The sequence below is a fragment of the Chiloscyllium punctatum genome, chromosome 1 (assembly GCF_047496795.1).
Source record: "Chiloscyllium punctatum isolate Juve2018m chromosome 1, sChiPun1.3, whole genome shotgun sequence".
In the NCBI taxonomy this organism is placed as follows: Eukaryota; Metazoa; Chordata; class Chondrichthyes; order Orectolobiformes; family Hemiscylliidae; genus Chiloscyllium; species Chiloscyllium punctatum.
The window spans coordinates 49,870,824-49,890,843 of record NC_092739.1 but is presented as its reverse complement, the minus strand read 5'-3'; the positions used below and the strand labels follow the sequence as shown (position 1 = coordinate 49,890,843).

Here is a 20,020-nt window from a genome sequence, read left to right as displayed (position 1 = left end):
GGCTAAGTTTTGGAGATGGTATAATGATAGGTGGAGGGACACGTGGTATTGAGGAGGCAGGAAGGCTGTAGAAGGATTTGGACAGGTTAGGAGAGTGGGCAAGGAAGTGGCAGATGGAATACAACATGAGAAAGTGTGAGGCTGTGCACTTTGGTTGGAAGAATAGAGGTATAGACTATTTTCAAAGTGGGAGAAAATTCAGAAATCTGAAGTGCAAAGGGACTTTGGAGTCCTAGTCCTGGATTCTCTTAAGGTAAACTTGCAGGTTGAGTCAGTAGTTGGGAAGGTAATTAGAGTATTGGCATTTATTTTGAGAGGACTACAATATTGAAAGGAGAGATGCTTTATAAGGTTCTGGTCAGGCCACATTTGGAATATTGTGAGCAATTTTGGGTACGATCCCTCAAGAAGGATATACTGGCCTTGGAGTGGGTCCAGAGGAGGTTCACGAGATTGATCCCTAGAATGAAAGGCTTAACATATGAGGAATCCTCCATTACGTTGCTCTTCTAAATGTTTGTGCTAAAATGATTCTTAAGACAAAGACATATGAGTCACATCAGGATGTTAACTCCCTCATCAGTTAAGGGAAGACAGTACATGGTAATCAGCAGGAGTTTCTTTGCCCATGTTTAACCTGAAGCCATGAGACTTCATGGGATCCAGAGTCAAGGTTGAGGACTGTCAGGACAACTCCCTCCTGACTGTCTACTGCTGTGCTGTCACCTCTCCTGGGTCTGTCCAGTCAGTGGGACAGTTCATTTCCAGGGATGGTAATAGTGGTATGTGGGACAGTGCCTGTAGTGTATGATTCTAAGAGTACAACTATGTCAGGTTGTTCCTTAACTAGCCTGTGAGACAGCTCTCCTAATTTTGGCACTAGCCCTCAGATGTTTGGAAGAAGGACTTAGCAAGATCAATAGGGCTAATTCTGCCATTGTTTCTGGTGCCCTAAGTCAATGCTGTGCTATCCTTCTGGTTTAATTTCTTTGAGATTTAAGTCAGGGTGATACAAACAAATGCTGGGAACAGTGAAACTAAAGAGAGGGTGTAGGGGAGGAACCATGACCTGGGATGTCACATGTACTTTATAGACATTTGGCAGAGTTTCTGATGGTTCCATACATTTCAAGAAGAAAATGTTTGTCCTAGTTCACAAAGATATACTACAACATTTAGGGCTGCGAAATGATCAGTGGCCAACTTGCATGTTATATTTCTAGCATTGTGTAATATGCTGCGTAAAATCAATGCATAAATTGCAAGCTGTTATATTTTAAGTGCTCATGTACAGGATATTCAGGCATAGCAAGAGACAGAGAAATCTCGTAACATTCTGAGGCATTGAAGGGATACTGATGTAGAAACTCTCAGAAGGAGCATCTCAGGATGTGTGACAGCATGGCGGTCCTGCAGCATTGTATCACCCTGACTGAAGTCTCAAAGAAATTAAACAGGACGGTTTGCCCGGCATTGACCTAGGGCATCAGAAACAATGACAGAAATAGCCCTGTCGATCCTGCAAAGTCCTCCTTACAACATCTGGGGCCTAGTGCCAAAATTGGGAGAGCTGCCTGACAGGCTAGTTAAGGAACAACCTGACATAGTTGTACTCATGGAATCATATGCTATAGGCACTGTCCCACATATCACTATTACCATCCCTGGAAATGAACTGTCCCACTGACTGGACAGACCCAGGAGAGGTGACAGCACAGCAGTATACAGTCAGGAGGGAGTTGTCCTGACAGTCCTCAACCTTGACTCTGGATCCCATGAAGTCTCATGGCTTCAGGTTAAACATGGGCAAAGAAACTCCTGCTGATTGCCATGTACTGTCTTCCCTCAACTGGTGAGGGAGTTAACATCCTGATGTGACTCTTCTGTCTTTGGCACAAGAATCATTTTAGCACAAACATTTAGAAGAGCAACATAATGGAGGATTCCTCATGTGTTAAGCCTTTCATTCCAGGGATCAATCTCATGAACCTCATAGCCACGAGCACTGGGAAATCAGAAGAATTGGGAAGACGACAGAAACAAACCAAGGATAACAAAGAGAGAAATAAGGAAGGAGAGGATCAGATATGAAGGTAGGCTAGCCAGTAATATTAGAAATGATAGTAAAAGTTTTTTTCAATACATAAGTAACAAACGAGAGGCAAAAGTAGTAATTGGGCCGCTCCAAGTTGATGCAGGAAGGCTCATGATGGGAGATAAGAAAATAGCTGAAAAACTTAATAAGTACTTTATGTCAGTCTTCACAGTGGAAGATATGAGTAATATCCCAACAATTAAGGAGAGTCAGGGGGCAGAGTTGAGTATGGTAAACATTACAAAAGAGAAAGTGCTAGGAAAGCTAAAAGGTCAAAAAATTGATAAATCTCCTGGCCCCGATAGGCTATATCCTCGAGTTCTGAGAGAGTTGGCTGAGGAAATAGTGGAGGCGTTGGTTGTGATCTTTCAAAAATCACTGGAGTCAGGGAAAGTCCAAGATGATTGGAAAATCGCTGTTGTGACCCCCTTGTTCAAGAAAGGATGAAGACAAAAGATGGAAAATTATAGGCTGATTAGCCTAACCTCGGATGTAGGTAAAATTCTAGAATCCATCGCTAAGGATGAGATTTCTAAATTCTTGCAAGTGCAGGGTCGGATTACAACAAGTCAGCATGGATTTAGTAAGGGGAGGTCGCGCCTGACAAACCTGTTTGAATTCTTTGAAGAGGTAACAAGTAGATTAGATCAAGAAAAACCAGTGGATGTTATCTACCTAGACTTCAAAAAGGCCTTTGATAAGGTGCCTCATGGGAGGCTGCTGAGTAAGGTGAGGGCCCATGGTGTTCGAGGTGAGCTATTGGCATGTATTGAGGATTGGCTGTCTGACAGAAGGCAGAGAGTTGGGATAAAAAGTTCTTTCTCGGAATGGCAGCTCGTGACAAGTGGTGTCCTGTGTCGGGTTCAGTGTTTGGGCGCACTGTTCACTTTATATATTAGTGATCTGGATGAAGGGACTAGGGGCATTCTGGTAAAGTTCGCCAATGATCCAAAGTACTGAGGAGGTGGGGACGCTACAGAAAGATTTAGACAGTTTAAGAGAGTAGTCCAGGAAATTCAACATGAGCAAATGCGAGGTCGTGCACTTTGGAAAAAAGAATACAGGCATGGACTATTTTCTAAACGGTGAAAGAATTCATAATACCAAAGTATAAAGGGATCTGGGAGTGCTAGTCCAGGATTCTCTAAAAGTTGACTTGCAGGTTGAGTCTGTGGTTAAAAAAGCAAAGGTAATGTTGTCATTTATCTCAAGAGGATTGGAATATAAAAGCAGCCATGTCCTTCTGAGACTTTATAAAGCTCTAGTTAGGCCCCATTTAGAATACTATGTCCAATTTTGGGCCCCATGCCTCAGGAAAGACATACTGGCACTGGAGCATGTCCAGTAGAGATTCACACGGATGCTCCCTGGAATGGTAGGCCTAACATACGATGAACAGCTGAGGATCTTGGGATTGTATTCATTAGAGTTTAGAAGGTTGAGGGGAGATCTATTAGAAATTACTAGATAATGCATGGTTTAGAAAGGGTGGACATTGGGAATTTGGTTCCGTTAGGCGGGGAGACTGGGCACAACCTTAGAATTAGAGGGGGTCAATTTAGAACGGAAATGAGGAGACATTTCTTTAGCCAGTGTGGTGAGCCTGTGAAATTCATTGCCATGGAGCGCAGTGGAGGTCAGGACGTTAAATGTTTTCAAGGCAGAGTTTTGAGTAACTAATCCCTGATTCTGCAAGTAATTAATATTAGATATCAAGTTTGTGGCTTAAACAAAAAACTTAATTTATTAATAGTCCAGTAACTTTCATAGAGCAAAACTAAACAACAAAGTAATCTCTGGAAAAGCTCAACAAGTTAGACAGCAGAGTTAACATTCTGAAGAAGGTTCACTGGACCCAAAATATTAACTCTGCTTTCTCTCCACACGTGCTGCCAGATCTGCTGAGTTTTTCCAGCAATTTCTGATTTCCAGCATCCACAGTACTTTGTTTTTTTGTTTAACAAAGTAATCTAATTGATGTCTATAATTCAAACCCAATAACCTTTGTTTTCATAAAAGACAAACAAACAAGTACAATTAACGATAAATAAAAGAAAATAACAAAATTGGCCAGATTACCTAAGCAGTTTTCACAATGTGTTGTTCCAAAGGCATACACGATAGCTTTTTCGATGATTTTCTGAAGATGTTGATCAGGGTCACCTTATCAGTTCATTCTGAGGGAGTTTCAGCAATATATAACACTTTGTTTCTGTTCTCTGAACTTCTAGTGACTAGTAATGGAAGGTCAGGCAGAAAACTTTCAAACCTTCATGGTTCAATCTATAGGCAGCCTCCTTCTCTCAGAAACAGTCCAGTTCAAAGACTCTGGCCTTTCCCTCTGTTTGTGTTGCTGGAAAAGCGCAGCAGGTCAGGCAGCATCCAAGGAGCAGGTGAATCGATGTTTCGGGCATGAGCCCTTCTTCGGGCTCATGCCCGAAACGTCGATTCTGCTGCTCCTTGGATGCTGCCTGACCTGTTGCGCTTTTCTAGCAACACATTTTCAGCTCTGATCTCCAGCATCTGCAGTCCTCACTTTCTTCTTTCCCTCTGTTTGACCATCACCTTCTCTCCAGACTTGCTGGCATGAGTTCTTAGCTACTGACCTTGTTAATGACCAGATGTCTGCCATTTATTAGACCTACTGCTTTTCCCAGTGTTGAAGCGTCTATGGCATCCTTTTGGTCAAGAACCTTCAATTAACTTTCATACTTGCCTTCACAAACAAACAGCAGCTTGTTTATTCTTTTTCTGGTTTTTAATACAATATGCTGTTCACAGTCTAAAGATCATCTTCTGCTCAGAGTTCTGAGTTCAGAGCTCCAAACTAAAATTGATAAAAGAATAAAATAAATATAATATAAAATCAGTGAGAGCTATAACATTGGACCTGCTCAATTTTCATTGTTGAGTTTTTGAAGCATTGAGTTTCTTAACTGGGGAAAACTTCATTGGGAATGTGAAGTTAATAGGACAGTTTGTTGCAAATGCAAATAAGATGCAAATGCCTGCACATAGGCTAAGCTTTTCCCCACATGGTCTCACAATTTTGAGAAGGGAAGTCCAAAGATGTGCAGGGTCAGGTGAATTGGCCATGCTAAATTGCCCGTAGTGTTAGGTAAGGGGTAAATGTAGGGGAATGGGTGGGCTGCGCTTCGGCGGGTCGGTGTGGACTTGTTGGGCCGAAGGGCCTGTTTCCACACTGTAAGTCTAATCTAATCTAATCTAAATTTATATATATAAACAAGTAATGCTGACTATGCTTAACATTACTCTGGAAATCAACTATAAATTAATCGGGTTTCTGTGTTGCGCATGCTAGAATTAAAGCTGCAATTAATTACACACAGGACCCTGTTCTTTGCAGGTCAAACGAATATGTCAAGGCCTTGGAGATTTTGTATAGAGTAAATGGCCAATCATACTCATAATTAATTTTCCTGTTTTGACTGTAATCAGTTGATAATGACAACTAACAGTATATACTGCATATCCATGACAATCATTGCCTAATTGACCAATGCCCTCTTCTCATGCTGTACAAACTGTTGCTTCCTTTCTAGAGTCATTTTCCCCGTGTGTTTCAGCCCTGATGAGTGCAAAATGAAAAACTTAGTCTTCATGCCTCTATTTAACACTGTTTAAATATTTAGAGTGCAAAAATGGCTAGAAAATCTAAGGCATTCAAAAACTCTTAGGTGAAGCCTAATCCTGCTTCTTGTCTACTTTCTGTTGTTATATTTCTTTGCTTCATTTTGTTTCCCCTTTGCCTTAAAGTCACAGTGGACAGGGCTATCAAAGGTAACAAGAACTTCAAATGTGTGAAGTTTTGTGCACTTGTATGTTTTTGGTCATCTGTTACTTTCTGTTGTTGGTTTGAATCTGTAAGTAATTGTTGTAGTTGACTTTGCTGTGAATTTTACCCCTTGACTAGAAATAGATTTAAATCTTTTGCTTGAATATTCTTTGTTTACACTAAATCCATACAGTAATTGAGACTTCATGTTTAATGTTTAAAAGAAATGCTTTCTGATGCTAAAATTGTTGTTCTTGGTTGTAGCAGCTCTTTGACCATTCAAAAATGGTCCACCAAATGTCTAAAAATAATGAGAATTCTAGATAAGCCAGGTACAAGCAGATGAAATTCAAGTAAAATGAACAGAATTGTGTTCAATTTTTTATTGTAATTGAAAAATGTATAAGAGATGCTTGAGAGAAATAGTCTGGAAATTCACTCCTGAAACATTGAAGTTTTGTGTTTTATTTCATACCATCAAATGTTATTGTCCAGGTACTTTTCATTTTAAAAATATGCAGGTAGTGAGTAATTTAGAGCTGAGAATCAGTTTAATTTCCTTGGATTGGTACAGTGAATGATTTCTACAGCTTCTGACAAAACCACACAACGCATGTCACTGTTACTCAAAATTGTTTATGAAAATGCTTAATTGTTTTTTAATTAATTGCAGATTAGTTAATTTGGAATAAATGATGTGTCCTGAAAAGTGGATTCTTTTGTGTTTAAAAAAATCTTAAATTCTTCTAAAAGTCTTTGAGGAATGCAGCTTTCAATGGACAAAAGATTTCCTCCACAATAAAATCTGAATAAATCCTGAAATACCAAAGACAATTGTCCTGTCTTTGAAGCCAGGTCTCAATAAAGTGGCATTTCTTCAAATGATACCATTCTCCCTTCTCCTCATTCTCCAACATTTTGCTCTTATTAAGATACTGCGACAATCATTTACCCCGTTGTAGCAGATGTCCTGAAATTTCTGATAGTTCAATATTTAAAAGACTGAAAACATTGTTTATAGCCTCCATCACAAATGTTGTACCCTCACCACTGATTACATCACCCTTTCTGGTAACAGTTTCAAGTTGTTTCCAACTCGATATCCTCATTAATTCTGAGCTGAACTACAGATATTATTTCATCTCCATGAAAAGGACTGTATACTTTCACCTAGTTCACCCAACTCTGCCTTTGTCACAGTGAATTGCCTCTGCAGCCCTTTATGCTTTTGTTGCTTTCACACTCAACTACCCCAGCGTGCTCCTGGGTGGCCTCCCATATGCTGACACAAATTTAAAGTTTTCTAAAGGTCTAGTGCTTGTATCCTAATTTGCAGCAAATTCCATTTACTGATTTTGATTTTAAAATTCTTAACTCTTTCAAATACCTTCATGGCCTCACGATGACTTATCTCCAACCCTTATAATCCCTATAACCCACCCATTATTCTTCATTCCTCCACCTGTTGACTTTTGTGCATTCCTCACTTCCTTCACCCATCTATGCTTTCAGCTGCCTAGGTACTCCTTGGACTGCCATCCCTAAACCACTGCATTTTAACACCTCACCTTTCATTTAATGTGTTCTGAAAATTCCTTTTTCATGAAGTTCTGTTCTAATGTCTCTTCATTTGGCTTGGAGTCAATTTTTGGTTGATGACACGCCTGTGAATTACGTTGTTTCTTTTTAAATACTACACAAACCTAAGTTGCTAGGTGTGCTGACTACAATCAGCATTTTGAATGTTTCCAGTAAAACACTCCATCACATCACATGTAGTAAATGTGGATTTTGTATCAAAACTAATCACTTTCCCTAATTATCATATCTTTCGCACTGTACCAAATGAATGTGCACTTTACAAGAAGTAAAAGGAAGTCATGATACTAATAGCAGAGAAACACTAGGCTTACCCAATGAGCAGTAAGCTGTTACTGATATTTAAATATTTTATTTTTATTTTTCCCTCAATGTGATGCAAATAAACATGTTAGATTTATTTAGAATTAGTTAACCTCTCATGAATATTTGAGGCATTTACTAAAGTTACTCTTCAAGCAACAGCAATATCTTTTGAAAATTAGAACCTGTGGAAAAATGGTCAGCTTTTAGTTATGTCCTACAGCAGTGTAATGTTACTGGTTTTCTTGGAGGCTAGTTTAGACTGGATGTTGAGCCTGTTTTATGTCCATGAGTAAGCTAAGTTGTAAAGCAGCTACTGTGATTTGGAGCATCATTAGATTTGTTTATTTTTAAGATTTTTTTTATTCACTCAATGGATGTGGGAGCCACTGGTTGTGCCACCATTTATTGTCCATACCTGATTACCCTTGAAATGGGGGTGTTGAGCAGCCTTCTTGAACTGCTGCAGTCCATGTGCTATAAGTGAATGCCATTAGAGAGGGAATTCCAGAATTCTGACACAGCAACAATGAAGGAACAACAATATATTTCCAAGTCAGGAGGGTAAGTGGCTTGGAGGAGAACTTGCAGGTGGTGGTGTTACCCATGTGTCTGCATCACTTGTGGAAGTAGCCATGGTTTAGAAAATGCTGTCTAAGGATCTGTCTAAAGGTAGCTAATTTCTCCAGTGCATCCTGTAGATAGCATATGCTGCTGCTGAGCACTGATGATGGAGAGAATTGATGATGGAGAGAATTGATGTTTGTTTGATGTGATGCCAATCAAGTGAGCTGCTTTGTCCTGGATGTTGTCAAGCTTCTCGAGTATTTTCAGAGCTGCACCCATCTAAGCAAATGGGGAGTATTCCATCATACTTCTGGCTTAAGCCTTGTAGATGGTGAACATGTTTTGGGAAATTAGGAGGTGAGTTACTTTCTGCAGTATTCCTCGCCTCTGACCTGCTCTTTTAGCCACTGCATTTATATAGCAAGTCAGGTTCAGTTTCTGGTCTAAGGTAATTCCCAGGATGTTGCTAGTGGAGAATTCAGTGATTGTAAAGCCATTGAATGTCAAGAAGTGGTGGTTAGATTCTCTCTTATTGGAGATGGTAATTGGCCGGCCTTTGTGTGGCACAAAACATGTAGTAGTGGAAAAGCACAGCTGGTCAAGCAGCATCCGAGGAACAAGAGAATTTCTCCTTTGAATATTACATGTCCCATTTTAGCTCAAGCCTGGATATTGTCCAGATCTTTTTGCATTTGAACATTGACTGCTTCAATATTTGAAGAGTCGTGAATGGTGCTGAATATTTGCAGTAATCAGTGAACATCCCCAGTTCTGACCTTGTGATGGAGGGAAGGTTATTGATGAAGCAACTGAAGATAATTGGGTCTAAGGCACTATCCTGCGGAACTCCTGCACAGATATCCTGGAACTGAGATGACTGACATCCAGCAAATACAACCATCATCCTGTGTGCCATGTATGACTCCATGATGAGAAAACTAAATGTAATATTTCCAAATCTTGCAGATGACACAAAGCTGTGTGGAAGGACAAGCAGTAAAGAAGATACAGAGATGCTTCAGTGTGATTTAGACAAACTAAGTGAGAGGGCAACTGCATTGGCAGATGAAGTAAAATGAATATGAGGTTAACCACTTTGGTATTAAAATTAGTTAGATAGATTACATATGAAAACTCTAAATTAAGAAAGGTGAATGTATAACGAGACTTGGGTGTCCTTGAACATCAGTCACTGAAAGTAAACATACAGTTCTCTCAGGCAGTGAAGAAGGCAAATGGTATGTGGCCCTCATAGTGAGAGAATTCAAGTACAGAAGCAGGGTTGTCTTGCTGCAATTGTACAGGGCCTTAATGAGACCACATCTGGAATATTATGTGCAGGTTTGATCTCTTTAAGGAAGGATGTTGGAATAGAAGAAGTGCGGCCAAGGTTTACTAGATTGATTCTAACAGGACTAGACAGGGTAGATGCAACAAGGATATACCCAATAGATTTGGATGGGAGGATCCAGGACCAGGCATCACAGTCTTGAGGATATGGGATAAAATATTTAGGACTGAGATGAGGAGGAAGTTCTCCACCCAGAGAGTGGCGAGCCTGTGGAACCCGCTACCACAGAAAACAGTCGAGCCAAAATACTGTGATTTCAAGAAGGAATTGAATATAGCACTTGAGGCTAAAGAAATCAAAGGATATGGGGGAAGATTGGGAACAATGATTTGAGTGTAATCAGATCAGCCATGATTTCATGGAGCAGACTCAGTTGGCTGAAAGGCTTATTTCTGCTCTTATGTCTTAAGAATCTGTGGTCCAGCACTTGCTACACCCTAGCCAAGCTATTCCAGTACAGCTGCAATACTGACATCTACCCCATCATATGAGAAATTACCCAGGTATGTCTTGTACATACAGAACAGGACAAATCCAACCCCAGTCTACTCTTGATCATCAGCAAAGTGATAGAAGGTGTCATCAACAGTGCTATTAAGCAGGACCTTTCAGTAACCTGCTCAGTGATGCCCAGTTTGAGTTCTGCCAAGGCTACTCAACTGATGACCTCATTACAGCCTTGTTTCAAACATGGACAAAAGAGCTGAATTCCAGAGGTGAGGTGAGATGAACTGTCCTTGACACCAAAGCCAGATTTCATCGTGTGTGACATCAAGGAGTTCTAGCAATACTGAAACCAATGGGAATGATGTGGAGGTGCTTGTATTGGACTGGGGTGGACAAGGTCAGAAATCAGATGATACCATTATAGTCCAACAAGTTTATTTGTAATCATAAGCTTTCGGAGTGTTGCCCCTTCGTCAGGTGAAAATTCAAAGTGTGATTTCAGATAAATCTGTTTGACTTTAACCTGGTGTCATCTGACTTCCGATGGAATCGGTGAGAATCAGGAGAAACTTCTCTGTTGGTTGGAGTCATACCTAGCGCAAAAAAAAAGATCTTGGCTGTGGTTGGATGTCAGTCATTTCAGCTTCAAGACATCTCTACAGGAGTTCTTCAGGGTAATGTCCTTTGTCCATCCATCTTCAATTTCTTCATTGATGACCAACCCTCCATCATAAAATCAGAAGAGGGGATATTCACTGATTACTACACAAAGTTCAGCACAATTCGTGATTCCTCAGTCCATGCCCAGATGCAGCAAGACCTGGGCAATTTCCAGGCTTGATCTGAAAAGTGGCAAATAACATTTGAGCCATAAAGGTGTCAGACAAACATCTGCAACAAGAGAAAATCTTGATGTTCAATTCCACAACCATCGTTGAATCCCCCACCAGCAACATCCTGAGGGTTGCTATTGATCAGAAACTGAACTGAAGTAGTCATAACAGGCACTACGGCTACAAGAGCATGTCAGAGACTAGGAATCTTGCAGTTGGTAACTCACTTTGAATGTCCAAAGCCTGTCTACTATCTACAAGGCATAGTCAAGAATATGATGAAATACAGCATTAGTGGTTCAGTGGTTAGTACTGCTGCCTGACAGTACCTGGGAGGTGAAATTGAGGACTGCAGATGCTGGACATCAAAATTGAAAAGTGTGGTGCTGCAAAAGCAAAGCTGATCAGGCAACATCTGAGGAGCAGGAGAATCGACGTTTTGACTGTAAGCTCCACAATCTTCGCCTCAAGGCACGGGGGCCAGGTATCGATTCCAGCCGGGGTGACTGTCTGTATGGAGCGTGCATGTTCTCCCTGCATCTGTGCAGGTTTCCTCCCGTAGTCCAAAGATGTGCAAGTTGACTAGATTGGCCACGCTAAATTATCCATCGTCTCCAAGTATGTGCTGAATAGATGGATTACTCGAGTGAAATGCGAGATTTTGGGATAGGGGACGGGCCTTGGGTGGATGCTCTTCAGAGAGGGAGTGTAGACATCTTGGACTGAATGGCCTCTTTCAGTACAGGAGGGATTCTGTGGTTCTATTCCCCAATTACCTGAATGAGTGCAGCTACGACAGTACTCATGAGTCTCATCACCATCCAGGTCAAACGAGTTTGCTTGATTGACACCACTTCCACAAACCATCAGTCCTCCTCCACCGATACTCATTAGCAGCAGTGTGCACCATCTCCAAGATGCAGAAGTTCACCAAAGCTCATTAGACAGCACCTTCCAAATCCACAATGACTACCATCTAGATGGACAAGGACAGCAGATAATTCTCAAGAAAGAGGTGGATATCACTCTAGTGCTACAGTGATCAAGGAACATACGGGGCAGATGGGATTAAGGTATTGAGCTTGATAATCAGCCATACTCATGTTGAAGGATGGAGTGAGCTTGAGGGGGCAAATGGTTTTCTCTTACTCACATCTTCTACATTTCTGTGTTTCTATGATACTTGGGAACTCACCACCTGCAAGTTAACTTACTTACCTTCTGTGGAGAGCATGTTTATGTAGTGCAGAGGAGGTTGAGCCAGTGTGACGGCTCGGGAGGCCCCTCGGTATCTGTGGTGGTGGCAAGAACAGGTAATCAAAGGAAGTAGCATGAACAGGCAGCCTGAATTGATGGCAAGAACAGCAGCCAAGGGTCTCATTGCATTTGTGGTGATGTTGAGTGGGGAGGAGATTGAGCCACCATGGGGAGAGCAAGCCCATTGTGGTAGAGGAGCCCAGCGCATAGGAGATCGAGTCACCATGGGGAGAGCAAGCCTATTGTGGTAAAGGAGCCAAGCGCAGAGGAGATACAACTGTTGTGGGGATTGCAAGTTCAGCATAGCAAAGCATTTAAGAAAGACTGTAATATTGAATTTGTAACTTTGTTTTTTCTACGTTGTATCTAAGATTTTGTACCTAGGTACCTATGTACCTAAGATAGCACTAGTAATGCTGACTTTGTACACTTTTCACTATTCTCTTTTATCCCTGTACTTGAGTACACGTGACAGCAAAGTCTAATTCTAAAGTTCCCTTCTAGTTCACCATCTAGACTTGGAAATATATCACTATTCCCCATGGTCATTGGGTCAAAATCCTGGAACTGTCTTCCTAATAGCATTGTGAATTTACCTACACCAAATGGACTGCTGTGGTTCAAGAAGCTTGCTCATCATCACCTTCTCAAGCAACAAGGGATGGGCAATGAATGCCTGCCTAGCTGGCGATTCCCACATCCTGTGAATGAATAATTTAAAAATATAAGCATTGCAGGCTAGAGGAGTTTGCCGAGACAGAGAGCAGTGAGCACATGGAAGCTTTTGAAGACAAAGATAAGAATTTTAAGATCAGGGTGTTTGCAGAGTGGGAGTCACAGTAGTCATCAAGCACAAGAGTGATGTTTCACAGGATTTGATGTAAATGAGGCTATGAGAAGCAGAGTTTTGGATGAGTTCCAGTTTATGGCAAGTAGAAAATAAGAGGTTGACTAGAAGATCATTTGAATTATCAAGCTTAGAGGTTAAACTACACTGGAGTTTGAGCAATAGATGAGCTGAGACAAAGGCAAAAAGAGTGATACAAATAATTAGTCTTAATTATTTGTTGAATATGTGCAGTAAAGAAGGTTACTTTGAATTTTCGAAATAACTTAAAGTAAGTACAACCTCCATATTATTTTCAATCTGAGAAGGATTCGCTGAATGCAAAGTTGAAATGTGCTGAATTCTATCCAACCAGCTGACATCCAAAATAAGGTTTGTATTGAATAGCAAGTGAGAATTTTTGATTAATCCTTTATATCTTCAGCCATCAAAGATACCAAGGAAGTTTTAGAAAAGGTGGCAGCCTCACGTCGAACATTAGATAATGCTACTAGCAAACTTCAGGCAAACTTGACTGATGTGCGAACAAGTCTCAACAACACATTGAATGATGCAGCTTGTAAAGTACCTGATGCTGTTGCACACTGTGACAACATAAGGGATTCACTGGGCTATCTCAATATTAATGCAAACTTTACCCAGGTAAGGCATGATTAAAGAGTACATTAAGTCTTTGCTTAAAGTTGGGGTTGCATTCCTGAAATTTATGGCTTTTGGTAAAATATAGGTTTCTAAAGGAACCAATATTAAAGCTGGAATTGTGTTCTGTAAGGTCTTCCTTAGCAGAAAAATTATATTTAACATTGCAGAATTAATATAAAATTATTTTGGAAGCAACCCTGAGCTCCAGGGCAAACCTGAACAAAATGTAAAAGTGTTTTTCACACCTCACCAACTGCATTCCTTTAAAAAGCTCCAGATTTGTGAAAATGCGAGTTTAGATCCTCCTTACAGCAGAAAAGCAGCTGTTATTTTTATCTTAAATTCACCGCTCATTCCATGACGTATTGGCTTCCTACATGTTCAGGCCAATCAGCATTGAGATGGTGGGTCTACAGACACTCACAACACAGATGATGGGAACTTTATTCCCACAAGTGCTTTGTAAAATGCTGCATCACAATCTCATCTTGATTGATCAACGTGTTCACAGAAAAGTCACACAGCAAGATAAAGACTGCCTGATTCTTAAGTCTTTGTTCCAAAGCCCAAATAATATTTAATAATGAAGTTCAATTACACATAGTTTGGCGACTGTTAAAAGCTGACAATGTGGGGCTGTAAGTTGATAGGTCAGAAATTAGAGGGGCTGTGCATCACAAAGAAAACAATGTTGAAATTAATTTCACGTTTCTCAATGAGATTATAAGCCCTATTAATTTATCTATGTTAAACCAACATCATGTCAAATAAGGCAATTTTAAATGAGGGCTCACTGTATACTTTCTTTCTTCACCTACTCCCAGCCCATCCCACCACCCATCACCACCCAATGACTTATTCATATTGTAGTTTATAACTTAATTTGCCTTTTTACATTGTTTATACGATTTAAGAGTTCAGAGTCATACTTTTTGTAGTTTGGACATTTATTAACTTGGCATAAGCAAAACGACTTATCAGAAGTTCCAAACTGAGAAAATCAATTATAGTATTGTGACTCCTGGAAATAATTTTTATAAATGTTGCTAAAAATTACATTATTTTATATATCACATTCTTAATCTCCAAATTTAGTTCATGAAGTGAAGGAAAACAAATGAGCAACACAAATCATTGGAATTAGAAGTGAGCACCCACGGTCTATTTAATGATGAAAGTTGCTGTAGTCTATATAATATTCTCCATCTTAATCCAAATTGTAATGAAATTATAGTTGGCAGCACTGAGTATTGTTTAAAATTAATTTTAATTTGGTCCAGAATGTTTGCATTACAAAATATTACGAACAGTTGGTTTTTAAATGGAAATGAAACAATTGAATTATCTTTCTCCACAGCATTTTATTTGGCTTTCTGATTATATAGCATCAATTGGAGTGACTGTTGCATTGGTGCCAAAGCGACAGTATTTACTATGGAAGTTTATGACAAAAATTGCTAAGTCTTTGAGGCATGGGTTTAACTTTTAAAATTGTGATTTGACTCCAGGGCTAGCTCAAAGTATTCTAACTTCCATAAAGAGTGAAGTAATCAACTAGGTGAAGCAACAGTTACATTGTGATTTGATATCTGTGAGAATTATTCAAGTAAAAACATTCGCTGTTCTTCAGTTTTTCTAAATTACTTTACAAGACAGCAAAATAAAGATTCAATGGTGCTCATGCTCAGGGAGAAGCTGAAATATTAAATAACTAAAATTATTCTTAGAATCTGTTGAATTAATTTTTTCATCCCAATGGAAAAAATTGATATTCCACATTAGCTTTTCGGTGCGAGAGAGATTGTTCAGCTGTAATTGGAAATGTAATAACCCATTAAGAATATAGTTAGCCCTCATTCAGTGATGTATAACTTTTTCAATTGTTTTTACAGCGAGATTAATAGTATACACATAAAAGTGCCCATCAATTTGAACACTTTCAAAGCATCACCATCAGCTGTGTCTGCACTGTTGCACCTTTCAATGGCAGTTTCTAGATTTTCACATTTAACCGTGTCTGTGCAAAAACTAGAAGTAGCTATTGGTTTTACAGTTGTACTCATGGCAAGCTCTGACAGTTTTGCTGCCATACAATTGCAACAACTAGGCCTTTTATAAGCCACCTAAACATTTGTTTTTCAATACTTCAGTTAAAAGGTGTTGATTCTGAACTCAAGAAAGTGAATGATGTGCAGAAAATTGATTATGAAGACTTGATTCAGAAGGTAAACAATGCTCTTTTCACTTATAACTTTTAAAATTGCCATTATCTTATGTCATGTTTTCCACAGTATTGTGCTGTTACTTTTGATACTATCTGAAGTGTTGATTAATACTACTTGCATTCTATATGACAGATTCTGCCATTTAAGTAATCTCTATTTTGAGCCAGATTTAATGTCCTGAAGACAAATCTTATATTACAAAAATTATGTATTGCTTTTTTATGTTTTTGTTGTGAAGATGAACAATAGTCCTCTCAGGTGACTTGCCATTTCTTCAAGGAAACTTGCTGCACATGAATTTGGAAACAGTCCTGATTGGCAGAGGAAAACATTTACAAAAAAGCACAAATGGCAGAGGTATCAAAGTAATAGCAACAAGTCAGGATTAGTGAAAGACAGTTTGTGATGTTGAAATCTGCAGGCATTGAAATCTAAGCTCCATGTACTTGTGCATGTGTTAAATGTATATAATATGTATCTGTGTTTAGTATTCTTAGGAAGGTGTGAAATATAGCCCATAAAAAGCTGTTAAACTATGTTATTTGGATACTTCAATTGCTGGATGAATGAAAAATGAAACAGAAGCGAGATGGAGTATTCAAATACCTAATAAAGTCACTGTAAACCTGCTGGACCATTGTGCTGCTCTTTCGGAGGTGGTTTAACCTGAGGGTCACCAAGCCTCAGGCAAGACGAGAGGTTGAGAAGGAGAGTCCTTCATGGTAACTCAGATAATGTGGGAACTGAATCCACTACTCTGGCATCACTCTGCATTACAAACCATCTGTCAAACCAACTGAACAAATCTACTCCAATATGTCTAATCCTAGTGACTAAAGGATTCAATCGAGTGTAGCTGGATGGAATCAAATAGTGTAATATATCATTTGATCAATGTCTTAACATTTAGTTTGTATTTTGAGAAATTGTAACAACAGAATGTGATCGTGTTGCAGGTTTTTCTTGTGACCGGTCATCTCCCTTGAATATTAGTATAAAATCCAAAACAGCTGATTATATATTGTATATAATACTATTTTTTAATTACTTTCATTATATTATTTTAATTTGAAATCAACTATATTGGTTGGAAGATAAAATTGCATCTTGTATTTTAGTTGCTACATTTAGGTGGAAATGTAAATAGCAGTTCATTTATGGAAGTATGTTTTGAATAATTTATCTTGAAGGTTTGGTCATTTGGGTAACAAGTATATGCCCTATCAATCATCAATACAGTGATAGAAAGCAAGATTTGGAGATGCCGGTGTTGGACAAGGGTGTACAAAGTTAAAAATCACACAACACTGCAAATTTTTGCAATAAATTCTGTGTTACGATCGAGCCCTCCACAATCACCTGATGAAGGAGCGTCACTCCGAAAGCTAATGTGCTTCCAATTAAACCTAATGATAGAAAGGGTTGTCAGCAATATCATCAAATGGCACATGGTCCAAACATAGACAAAAGAGCTGAATTCCAAGTAAAAGTGACTACCCTTAATACCAAGACAGTTTTTGACAGAGCTGAAAATGTGTTGCTGGAAAAGCGCAGCAGGTCAGGCAGCATCCAAGGAGCAGGAGAATCGACGTTTCAGGCATGAGCCCTTCTTCAGGAAGCTTTTGACAAACTATGGCATCTCAGAGCTCAGCAACACTAGAAGAACTCACTAGAAAACTCTGTACTGATTTGAGTGGCACCTAGCATAAAGGGGAAGTTAGTTTTATTTCTAGGAAGTTAATAATCTCAGTCCCAGAATATAACTGCAGTAGTGTCCTGTATCGCACTATCTTTGACTACTTCATCAATGACGTTCCTTTCTTTAGAAATGGAAATGTTCACTGTTAGCCCAATGTTCTGGACATTCAGGACACCTAAGATAAAGTGGCAAGTAACATTCATGCTATTCAAATTTCAGGCAATGTCCAAGTCCAAAAGGAAGTCTAACTATTCTCCCTTGACATTTAATAGCGTCACCTTAAGTGAATCCTTTACTGTCAATATTGTTACCATCAGGTTGCGATTGACCAGAAACTAAACTAACCAACCATCTGCATACTATGGCAAGGAAAGAGTAGGATTTCTGTGGCAAATAACTCTCCTCCTGACTTCCCCAAAATCTGTCCAACGTTACAAGGCACAAGTCAGGAATGTGGTGGAATGCCCCCCAGTTGCTTGGATGGGCGCAGTTCCAACAAAATTCAAGCATAATATCCCTGTTTTTATGTTTAATTCCTCCCGTTATGAAAGATAGCAATCCACTAACCTTCTTGATTATATGTTGGAGAAAGATTATCAAATAGAATATTAGGTATGAACTATGGAAATCTTTGTGTCTCTGGAAATCTTTGTACCTTGTACAAAATCCTTGAATCCTCTTTCATCACATGAGAGGACACAGAGGACTAGAGAATGACCACTGTTGTTCCTTTGTTTAAAAAGGGTAGTAGAGATAATTTGGGAAATTAAAAGACCAACCTCTTTTAAAACCCAAGGTTCAGGTTTAGCGAGACCGGGAGATTTGGCAACTGCACCACCATCAGTTTGCTTAGTACCACTTGTGATTGTAATTTCACAAAGTTCGTCAGTCCCTTCCACCTCCTTATTTACAGTTATTACTGAAATGCATTTTGTATCCTTTCCAGTGAAGGCAGAAGCAAAATGTTTGTTCATATGATTTGCTATTTCCTTATTATTTACTATTAACTCTGAATTCTCACTCTAGAAGACTTTATGTAGTCTTATCATTTTCTGTAGAAACTGTTGTAACACATTTTTACATTCCTAGCTAGCTTCCTCTCCTACTCTAATTTCTTTCTTGCTGATTAGCCTCTTGGCACTCACTGCTGTTCTTTTTATCCTGATGAATCATAAAATCTGCCACTCATTCACGCAATTATATGTTTTTTCTTTAAGTTTTGTGCATTCACTATTTTGTTTACTTAAGCACAGATGGTGGGACCTTCCTATCAATTTTTTTTCATAGTGAGAATAGACTTATACTGAGTATTTTGATATACCTTCTTAAAATCTATAGACTGTACCTCTTGATTTACTTCCAAGCCTCCTATTTCAGTTCACTTTAACTGACTCCACTTTCTTGCCCACACAGTTGTCCTTTTTTTGCCTCAAAATACAAATCATAGTCCCAATCTTTTCTCTTTCAAACTAAATAAGTAAGTTGATTATGGTCATTGGTACATTAGTATGTCTTACCTCTCAGGTTGTTAATTAATACTGTTACATTACACTGTATCAAGTCTAATATAACCTGTTTCAAAACATACTGCTCTAAGAATGTATGTTAAAAACATTCTATGACTTTCTCATCTGGGCTACTACTGCCAATTTGAATTTTTCAGTTTACATTGTAGATTAAAGTCACCAATGATTTTTGTTACCCCTTAATCACAAGCATCCAATATTTCTTCTTATATAAACATCATCACTAGTAAGGTAACAAGGATAATCCATCAAACAGCAAAGGCAGTATTACAAAGAAGAACAAGACAAAAGTCAAGAACCAATGGTGATTTGAGAATACCAGTGCTTTGGTGATAAGTATGACATGTCAGGTTTCTTCTGTACTACCATTGCAATATACAGACCTAACACCCTTGACCTCAAACTTTTGCGAACAGAGAAAACATCAGCTTCTGATGGAAAGAACATTTCAAAGAACACATAAACCTTGATGTAGTCATCCACGTGAGCATGTTTGAAGAAATCCCTCAACTTCCCATTGAAAATTAGCTTGGACACCTACCTAGTGTGATAGAATGACACATGGAGAATGGGAAAAATCAAAGGAGCAGAAAGCATTCAAGCAGAGGTTTTCAAACTTGGAGGTGCAGATCTTACCTGTAATCTCCACCATCTGTTCTTGAAAATTAGATTAGATTAGATTCCCTACAACGTGGAAACAGGCCCTTCGGCCCAACAAGTCCACACTGACCCTCCGAAGAGTAACCCGCCCAGACCCATTTCTCTCTGACTAATGCATCTAACGATATGGACAATTTAGAATGGCCAATTCACCTGACCTGCACATCTTTGGA

General features: G+C 39.2%; 1 protein-coding gene across 13 annotated transcripts in view; it reads left to right on the top strand.

Moving 5' to 3' along the window:
• Positions 1 to 20,020, top strand: part of LOC140463132 (prominin-1-A-like) — a 277,560-nt gene that overhangs the window by 146,330 nt on the left and 111,210 nt on the right. For 9 of the 13 annotated variants that reach the window (XR_011954618.1, XR_011954626.1, XR_011954624.1 and 6 more), the window contains 3 exons: positions 5,873 to 5,896; positions 13,520 to 13,737; positions 15,888 to 15,962. Coding sequence is in view for 4 of the 13 variants with exons in the window: in XM_072557201.1 (XP_072413302.1) it covers positions 5,873 to 5,896; positions 13,520 to 13,737; positions 15,888 to 15,962 (317 nt within the window). In the remaining 9 variants the exon portion in view is untranslated. The remainder of the gene's footprint in view (positions 1 to 5,872; positions 5,897 to 13,519; positions 13,738 to 15,887; positions 15,963 to 20,020) is intronic. The other 4 variants (XR_011954684.1, XR_011954683.1, XR_011954668.1 and 1 more) reach the window with 1 other exon arrangement.